General features: G+C 40.2%; 2 protein-coding genes across 8 annotated transcripts in view; one reads left to right on the top strand and one right to left on the bottom strand.

The window, feature by feature from the left end:
• Positions 1-3,223: 3,223 nt before the first annotated feature.
• On the top strand, positions 3,224-4,769 carry SOD3 (superoxide dismutase 3). The gene is made up of 2 exons (XM_015624998.3): positions 3,224-3,393; positions 3,855-4,769. Exon 2 carries the CDS (start codon positions 3,871-3,873, stop codon positions 4,579-4,581), a length of 711 nt encoding a protein of 236 aa, XP_015480484.1. The 5' UTR covers positions 3,224-3,393; positions 3,855-3,870; the 3' UTR covers positions 4,582-4,769.
• A 662-nt stretch (positions 4,770-5,431) lies between these two features.
• The window catches only part of CCDC149 (coiled-coil domain containing 149), a 51,728-nt gene continuing 47,510 nt past the window's right edge, over positions 5,432-9,649 (bottom strand). For 6 of the 7 annotated variants that reach the window (XM_033513566.1, XM_033513568.1, XM_033513569.1 and 3 more), the window contains 2 exons: positions 8,960-9,544; positions 5,432-8,339 (listed from right to left, as the gene is read on the bottom strand). In XM_033513566.1, the coding sequence (XP_033369457.1) occupies positions 8,961-9,544 (584 nt within the window). In that variant the 3' untranslated portion in view covers positions 5,432-8,339; position 8,960. The remainder of the gene's footprint in view (positions 8,340-8,959; positions 9,545-9,649) is intronic. The other variant, XM_033513567.1, reaches the window with a different exon arrangement.

Genomic DNA, 9,649 nt, shown 5'->3' with positions numbered 1-9,649 from the left:
TTTCCTCGTCCTGCCCCCCTGGCTGCATTGCTGCTTTCCTCATTCTGCCCCCCTGGCTGCATTGCTGCTTTCCTTGTCCTGCCCCCCTGGCTGCACTGCCGCAGCACTACAGACAAAAACCAACACTGCAGGCTTTGGCTGCAGACCCTGTGCAGGTACCGGGACACACCAGGTGTCACACGGGGCTGGGCACACAGCACATACGATACCTCACCAATCCCAATACGTGGAAGTTTTGCTGCCTTGCCGTCTCTAACTCCACACACCACCAAATGCTGCATGCTCCTGCTGCTGCCTGATGAGCCACCAGCATAACTGGCTCCCATGAATCAGAAATGGCAGAAAGCCACCAAAACCAAAGGAGCAGATCAGGTGCCCAAGGATCTTGACTGTTCCCCTCAGACTAAAAATGTCCCCTTTCTTTCAGCTGCTCCAGCTTCTGCCATATGTGGAGAAAAGCAGTCAGCTCCATCACTCACTCCCAAAGACATACAAGTTTCCTTCTCTGGGTGTTGTTTTTATGGAGAACCATTCTATCAAAAAAAAACCCACTAAGAGCAGATCCAACTGCTGGAGAGAAAAAAAAGGCTACAGCTTGCTATAAAAGGATTCTCTCCTATGCAGTGTTTTCCTCATCATGTTTATCTCTGTGCTGGAAAAATCAAACAATATTAAGTCAAACAGGAGAGTAATGCAATAGGAATGGTGTCATTGCAAAACAAGACCACCAACCAACCAACCCTGAAAGCCACAGCATGGACTGGGAGCTTGTAAGCACAGTCTGGTATAAATCTCACTATAAAACAAAATTCTTCCTGTGCAGTCTAGAGAGCCTTGCAGAAGTTGTTTTGACTATTCTGTGTTGTATAGCCCAGGAAACTTTAGGACATTGCTTGAAACTCAGGATACAAAAGATCTCGTAGAACTGGAGCAAAAGCAGAGGTCTATTTTTTAGAGAAGTGACTGTAACACAAGTGCATGGTCAGGTCACTGTGGACTTTCTTCCCAGTAACTGCTGTCTGCTTCAAAGGCTGTCAAGCCCATTATTCGCACCTCTTTGTAACCAGAAAATTAAAACATAGGCAGTGGGTAGTAGCAGACTTTAATGATACACCTGGTTAGTACTTAGTGACCATCTTTCAGACTCAAAATGAATGCCAAATCACCTTGGCAATTGCATTCCTTGTAGTTATCAGCCCTTCTTTTTAAAATGCATCCTTCTGACAGCGGCCCACAGCTACTATTTCCTTTTCTGAAGTGCATAGCAGTACAAATACATCATTTCACTTTGCTGCAGTCCTTTCTGTCCCTTTGATCATCTCCTTTACACCTTCTGCATTTTTGCTTCCCTCCCTCATGTGCAGTACATCAAAAAAAAAAGCAGCAAGTAGGTTTTTCCAGGGATGGAATCCCAGCTGCTGTAGGCAGCACAAATGCCACTGAAGTCAGAAACACTTCTGTATTTAAGCCAGCTAAAATTCTGTCCCTACATATTTCAAAATGCCTTATAATTCAATTAAAGCTTTACAATTATTTTCTTGGAGTACTGATTGTTGGCTCAAGAATTTCCTTGTAAAAGTATTAAATTCAACTGCAGTTCACTATTTTGTGACTCAAAGAGTAAACGATGAATGATACTCTTTTATTCCCTCCATTTGTTGTGACCCCTTAAAAAATGGTTTATGTTGCTAAGAAGTAATTTTTCTAATTGTATCTAGACTGGATGTTTGCTTCCTGTATTTTACAAACTTAAACCTGTGCATTTGGCTAGTCTTAGCTGAACATTTTTTGTGTCTATTTAGAAAACCTGATTATAAAACTTTCAAATGCTTTAAACCCAAGCAGTTTCATAGTATTACCACACTGCAAGTATGGCTTTTCCCAGCTCAGAGAGTGCCAGTGAATAAAGCTGGGAAGAGCTGCAAAGGAGGCCACGTTAACCTTGGGGTGATGGACAATCCTGGCACTCAGCTGCTCTGAGAGCTCAGCTCCCACTGAACACTGCACAGAGCCCAAGAGCACAGTGATCTGAAAAACTTGTAAATACACTGAAGAAATACCAGTTGTCCTGTTTCACAGATTAAGAACTGAAGAGCTCAAGTAACACATTCAATATTCCAATATTCAAAAATGAAGTTAGTTAATTCTGTATTTCCCTGGCTAATGATCCGAGTAGCTGACATTTCCTTCAGCTCTACTCTCCCTCATACATAAAGGAAAAAAATTGTCTCTCTCACATAACTATCTTGCATCTGATGTGGTATATGATACTGGTAAGATTAACACACACAATTTTACATTGCAGAAGCTGACAGTACCATTCCTTATGCAGCTGGCAGAAGACTGGGAAAAGGGATTTTCATTGCAATTTTCTTGCATTGAGAATTGTTCCAGAGTAATAAGAGCTACTCTTTTCTCTCCACAGAAGTCTCACCCTGTTAAATTGATCTGACAGACAAATCCACATTTCAGCTACATCAGTGGGAAGTGCTGTGGGCAGGGCAATGCCCCTGAGAGAAGAGCACTTCTTAGTTCATGGGATGATGAAACACATGTGAACTCTCCATGCTCCAGTCAGCTTCTGAGCAATTTCTGTGCACCTCACTCTGATGTTGCACTGCCTCAGTACTTCTCTCTTAGGAAAGAAATCACTGGTAGTTTAAAAAAAAAAAAAAAAAAAAGAAAGAGAAAAAAAAAAAGCAGAAGGGCTGCAGAGGATCAGATATTTTACTAAGTAAAGGAGCAGAACAGATGCTAAACTAACCCTAAAACTTCAGAGAGGCATCATTGACATGCACCTCAATAATCACAGTTTAAACTTTCTAAATCCACAAAAACTTTTGCATACATCTATATAGAACAGTTTATGTTGCTCAAGTACCAGTTTCTATTTTGATTAACAAAAAAATAAAAATGCAAACTAGCTCCAGATAAGCACCACACAAGTAAGGAAACTGCCCAGTTGTGCCTTAACAACGCTCATTCCTTTCCCCTCCCTGCCTGCTGAAGTTCACTTGTTTTAGATGAGTGCATGAAGTCACCAAAAGGCAGATTAATTTCAAAGTTTTGTGGCTTTTTTTTTTTTTTTTTTTTTGATTTTGAAATGCCGGTGAGGACCGAGAGCCAGACTCACAAACTCACCAGGAAAGGATGAAGTATTCACCCTGCCCAAAACAAAAATGCCTAGAACTTTCTCCCCTCCCTTCTTCCCTCCGTCCCCGCCTCCCTCCCCTCCCGCAGTTCTCCCGCCTCTCCTGAGCCAGCGTTACCTAATTCCTACACAAACACGCAGTTTCTGTAAGCATCACCTTCAAGCAGCTCTGGCCTTCTGTCCGATCACATCTTCGTTTAGGGGAGCAGAGGTGAAGAGCTACTACTGAGAGGTTCTGCAAGGTAATCAACTTGTTGGATTTTTACTTTTTGTTTGTAATGCCTAACTAGTGGTTAAGTAGATGGACCAAGAAAAAACTTCTGGCAAAATGTCTCGCTGGAATTTGTTAGAGCACAAAAGCCTACTTTTCTACAATACAAAAATACAAACTCAGATTTTAAAACATTTTGGCTTGCTTGCTTCCTGCAGGGAAACAGAGGTAGTTTTTGAGATCAAGATCTAATTTAAAATATATAATCACTAGAATTTCTTTTAGTCATGGGTGCCAGTTGCATGTGTTTAAATACACATATTCCGACTGAGTTTCAGTTCATCACAGGAGACAGGTTCAGCAAGCAGCAGTCCACCGGGACCACGTTCCAGCTGTTTCACTCAGCTCACCACTGGCTGCGTGTGCCTTTCTCTCCAGCCATACTGCTGCAAAACGCCTGGAATTCTTTGTACCTTCCTGTATCTTTTGCAGGCTTGAAGTTGCCAAGATGTTTCTGATTCTTTCCCTGGTCACTGGGCTCGCCCTGTCTGCCACTGCTGTCACAACAGACAAGGAAACTGACCCACGCCAGGAGTCACTGCATGAAATACAGAAACAAGTGAACGACCTCTGGCAGAATTTGCTCTACCCTGTAACACGTGGTAACGAGACTGATGGGATGATTTACACCACTTGTGAAATGAAGCCCAGCTCCAAAATAGATGCTGACAAGCCACAAGTGACTGGACAAGTCTTATTCAGGCAGTATTACCCATATGGAAGACTGGAAGCCCTTTTTTACTTGGATGGGTTTCCACTGGATAACAATCAATCTAGCAGAGCTATACACATCCACGAGCTTGGAGACCTCAGCAACGGCTGTGATTCTACAGGGGGACACTATAACCCTTTCAGAGTGAATCACCCTCGTCACCCAGGAGATTTTGGCAACTTTCTTCCTAAAGAAGGCAAAATCAGAAGATACAAAACAAACATCTTTGCCACAGTCTTTGGTCCGTATTCCATAATGGGCAGATCTGTTGTGATCCACGAGCAGGAAGATGACATGGGCAAGGGCAATAATAAGGCCAGTTTAGAAAATGGAAATGCTGGGAAACGTCTGGCTTGCTGTGTGATTGGGATAAGCAACAAGAACTTGTGGGAAGAGAAACTGCCTGAGGTTATGGACAAGAAGAAGAGAGGTCTCAAAAGAACATAGAGCCAGGCTTAGGTGAAGTCCAAAATGCCAGCTACAGCCAGGGCAGCACAAAGTAACTCAGGCTGTGCTGTTGCCCACTAAGATATATGGCTAAAGGACTCCCATTAGCTTGCTCCTCTGTGAAATCCATATCACTTTTGCAGAGGTTCCTTTATGTAAGCCCATCAATAAAACCAGCATCAACTCAACATTGTGTTTTCTTGAAGGAAAAGATTCCCTTTTATGCAGTTTAGGACTTGAATGCATGTAAGCAAGAGTACAGATGGATTGGGTGAATGGGCTAAAGAATCTGTGCACTGTAAGGGTCTTTTAAGGGATCGTTAAATACTACAGGAAAAAAGTAAGAATGTGCCTCTCATTAGACACTATTCTGCAGTTAGGTGCCAACTTGGAAAGCAGAAAGGTCTCTATGCTGTTAACAGCCTTGGGTGTTGTGTTGCCAGACCTTGGTAGTGGACTTCTCCTAAAAGGACAGTACAGAAATTGCTGTGTTGAACTTCAGATCCATTATATTATTCTCCTTCTATAAGTCTCCAGTCTGTGCCTGTTAGTAACAAAGTTATATACAAAAGTTATAATGCTGCTTAGACCATGATGATAAAGTTAGCAGATCAGAGAGAAATATTCTTTTCAAAGCAAAAAAATACTGAGTCTGTTACTACATACAAAACTGTAGGAACAAAGTTTGGGCCAGGAGAAGTGACAGTGAAAAGATTAAAGTAAGATAATTTTCAGCCTTAAAACTTTCACTTAATAAGGCTTTTCTTTTTAAATTTAACACAGAATATTAAAACATCACCCCATGGCTATCATTCATCTAATACTAAGAAGAGAAAAAGAAACGAGCAGGTAGCGCAAGTATATCAGGAAATGTTTTTATTAAAGATGACAAAATGTATTAATATAATTTAACCACGTTGTGCTGTTAATCCAGGCAGCAACAAAAGACTGGTTTGCAAATAAATTAAACTGCATAATTTAGAAAGCAAACTACAAAACAGAAGCTCGTAAACAAAATGCTATCTTTTAGAAATGTAGCAGATTTTCAACTTAATCTCACTTAAGATTTTGAAATACATTCCTGAGCTCATAGGGATTAAAGAAATTCCACTGTCTTTATTATACAAGTTCCCATATGCTTAAAAATAGTCTCACTTAGGAAAGAAGCAGCATTCTAAAAGATGCTTCTTAATCGGTCATTTTCACACACTTACTTTACAAATTCAGTGAACATTATTTTTCCAATAACCACATCATCATATTTTCAAATGAAATCCTTCTCACAGATAATGCATGACTTTACCTTTAGGTATGACAACCTCCTTAAAATCAGTTTGTGAAATGCAGCTTATCCATACTCCTGCCACAAAATTCCCTTCCCAGTTTGCTTCCCCAAAGCCCAACACCAACAAGGCTTGCATGTTTGGTTGTGATTTCTGCACTTTTAAAGTAGTAGAAAAAGGGAACACAGGACTTAATAAACGAAACAAAAAACAAAAACACCCCTCAAATTTAAGGTAGAGTCCACAAAAAAACACTAGATAAATTTACTGGGAAAAAAAAAATCATTTTTATATTAACACAACAATATCAATTAAAGCAATATCTGAGGAAGAACTGACAAGAATATTTAATTACTTATCAGCTAGTGCAGTAACAAATTCTTACTTTTGTAAGTCTCCTTGCTTTGAAGTCTTGGCTTCCTGGGAGAAAGCTAAAAATGTACCTAGAATATGCATTTGCTAGAAGAGAAAGGAGAGGGCCAGTATTGCAGCAGTAACATCACACTGGAAATGAGGTTTTCAGAGATCTATGAATCTTTCTGGAATTTAGTGATTGCAAAGATTTAAAAATAGCAACTAAGAGGGAGAATGGTGTGAGGACAATTACCAAGATGCCCTAATTGTTGGGTTGTACATCAGTATGCTCTCAAAAAAAAGACATACTGAAAAGAATCAGCAAATGAGGCACTAAAAAGCTGTTGATCCAGCACTGTTTCAACCTTACACCAGGCTCTTAATTAACTAATAGCATTAACTGGGACTGTTAAGGGACTGTAAGCAAAATGCTCATTCTCACATCTCTCGGTCAGGAAAGACACAGCACAGGGAAATAGTAAAAGATCCTCAACATTTCTGAGCTCAGTACATGAAATCTTGGCCTTTTTATTTGCTTGCCTCAGTTCTGACTGCATTGATATTTAGCTCTATGCAGGATCAGTCTGTGAAAGATGGAAAAAATACATCTCAAGCAAAATGTTACTTCATGTGACATTCAGGCATTAGAGGAAAAAAATCCTGCACATTCTCCTGGAGATTTTAGTTTCTACAGCTATTTTTCTTCTGACTGTCACAAAAATGAGTCAGTAATGCAGTCAGTTACAATTACTGGGAACAGCTTAACACTCTTTCAAACACTTAAACTCTTGGGTTTTTTTCAGGTAATGAGGAATTTTAATGGTGAGCAAGATAACAAAATAAAAACTTTTTACTGCTTCATGTCCCTAATATGCTTAACTATTTATGTAACTTCTGTTCCTAAGGACTGCTGCTTAACATCAGTGGAACGTTGCAAAGTCCAATTACCCTTAAAGACAAAATACACATATTTGAGGAGCACTGTAAGTATGGCTTTGTATCCTGCAGACAGACACTGAAAGGGTTACACAAATGCACTTGCTAAGGAAAACACATGAGAAGAGACAAGCCACATTTTTCACCTTCCGACTATCACTCCTTATAGTTATATGTAATAATTTACATAGAGCCTTTCTTTTGCTGAATACAAACCGTTCATGGGCTCTGACACCTTGATTATGGCAGCACCTGCTAGCTCATCTTACACATACAGAAGAGTTTGTCAGTACTGCTAATATAAACTCTCTTTATTCAGTAGCTGACAAGTGGGCTGTAAAAACTTGCAGCTGGCAGTTATTTGTCAAAGAAGTACTCAGTCTGGGAGGGATTTTCCTTTTTATTAGTAGTATTTTATTAAATTTGCTTTAATTCTCTCTGATTGGTTTCAAGTTCTAGAGTGAGAAATGAACATTTACAGACAATTAGGTCCCAAGCCAGCAGAAAAATTGCCTTGACGGCTGCTGGCCCATAGAAGCTCCACAGCTGCAGAGACTATTCCTTATGCTACAAACAGGAGAGGAAAGACCTGCCTCCCCTTCCCCAACAGCTGCTAATTTCAACGTTAAGTATTCCCTCGTTGCTGCCTTCCTAGAAGCAGAGTGGCACAGGTCCAGCATCAGGACCAAGCTAGGGAATGACACAGCAGCTCCCTTTCCCCCCAGTTATTATAGGAATATTTTTCTATGACTAAACCTCTTCAAAAGAAGAAGTTTTAAAAAGTGGCAACAATGCAAATAATCCTTCTATTATACCACAGACTGCTGAATGAGGAGGAAAGGAAGAATTATCCTTAATTTTAAGTAATAAGAAAATGAAAAAGACACAAAATTCCTTTAGAAAGGAAAGCACAGATGGAGTAGGCTGAAACCTATCACCCATTAACTAAGCCCAAGTGCCCATTCCAGCTCCTGAAAGAAGAGGGATGCAATTCCAGAAATGGACAGCCAAGTATCTGGACAGGACATCACCGGTTCTCCTCTTGCTGTTTTCTTTGCTTTAGAACAGCACTGCTGTTTCTCACAGTAAGACTTCTGGCTTCTCTGATGATGTTTCCTTCAGAGCCTCATTAAATTGGGCTCTCAGTATCTGGTGAAATAACTTGCTTCATTTTCATGAGGTGAGCTGGGAGAGGAAAGGAAAAATTTTGTACAGTTGACAAAATACAAAGGTAGAAAGGTTTGTAATGAGAGAACTATATACATGCAGGAATGGTTTTCAGAAACTTCCTGTAAGGGAACAGTGATCTTATTCTAAGGATGTACTGACAGTCACTATGTGTAAAGAGAAAAAGAACACAGTCTGACAAAGAAGCAAAAGCTTGCAGCCTTAGGATGCTTCTCAATTTATCACTCCAAATTTTTCATCTTCAAGAGACATTTCTCAGCATTAAAATACAGTCCAGCACTAGGACCATACATGTTTCAGGAGCCTAGTGATAACAAGATAAATCATTATCACTGGCAATTACACTAATGTAAATTACATCAATCTATATAGAAACTTCAAATCATTACAAAAAAACAACATGACTAAACCTCATCACTAATTCTCTCCCTTAGGTAATTTACAGCTTTGGTACACTACAGCCAGAACTAACAGAAAAGCATATTTTTTAAAGAATTATTAACAGTTCAGTATGAAATAATCAACCCTACAGCACAATATTTTACTGATCATATCTGTGACAGCACAGACACTGCACAAGGATTACAGTAAGGTGCTTGAGGGCCTGGATTTCATACCTCAAGCCAAACTGTTATCCAAATATTCACGGTTTTCAGCAGCATCAGATGGTTTCTTGTTTTCAGATTCAGAGAGCTCCTCAAAGCTGTTATTTGTGTCTGCAGTTTTAACACTGAGCCGTCCATGCCTTCCAGGGACCTCAGTACGAACCACATCCACGGTGCTGTTATTTGGATCCCCTCTTTCGTTTGGAATTTCACAATCCCTCTCTAAGGTTTTGTCATTGTCTTTCAGGACCTCAGTTTCACCTGTTCGTTCATTCTCAGAGTTTGAGGGATCTGTGGGGTCAGATGGATCAGGGCTGGGAAGTGGGAACTCTGCCTCTGATGAATCATTAAGCTCTGCTCCAACTCCCACGTTCTGCTCTCCCACAGGACCGCCTCCTCTTTTCCCTTCCAGTTCTGCAACTGTCAGTTTAATTATCTGACTTCCAAGCTTGTTTATGTCTTCTTCCTCAGAAGATAGCTGAGGTAATGAAGGGTAAAAATGTTTATTTTGGATTCTGTTATTTAAGTTTGTTCCCTCTGGAGCCAGGGACTCACTTGCAACAGCGTAAGTTTCATCACATTCTCCCTTCTGTTCTGCTGAAAGAGAAATGGAACAACAAGATACTCGAGTCAGCTGGAGGCATTTGTTATATATCTGATTTGAAAAATATTACTACCAGTGCTGGACCACAGAGATGTTTA

This window comes from Parus major, chromosome 4 (assembly GCF_001522545.3).
Source record: "Parus major isolate Abel chromosome 4, Parus_major1.1, whole genome shotgun sequence".
NCBI lineage: Eukaryota > Metazoa > Chordata > Aves > Passeriformes > Paridae > Parus > Parus major.
This window is presented reverse-complemented; position numbering and strand designations above follow the sequence as displayed.

Coding starts and splice junctions, on each gene's coding strand:
- SOD3 (XM_015624998.3), top strand. CDS start 3,871: ATGTTTCTGATTCTTTCCCTGGTCACTGGGCTCGCCCTGTCTGCCACT.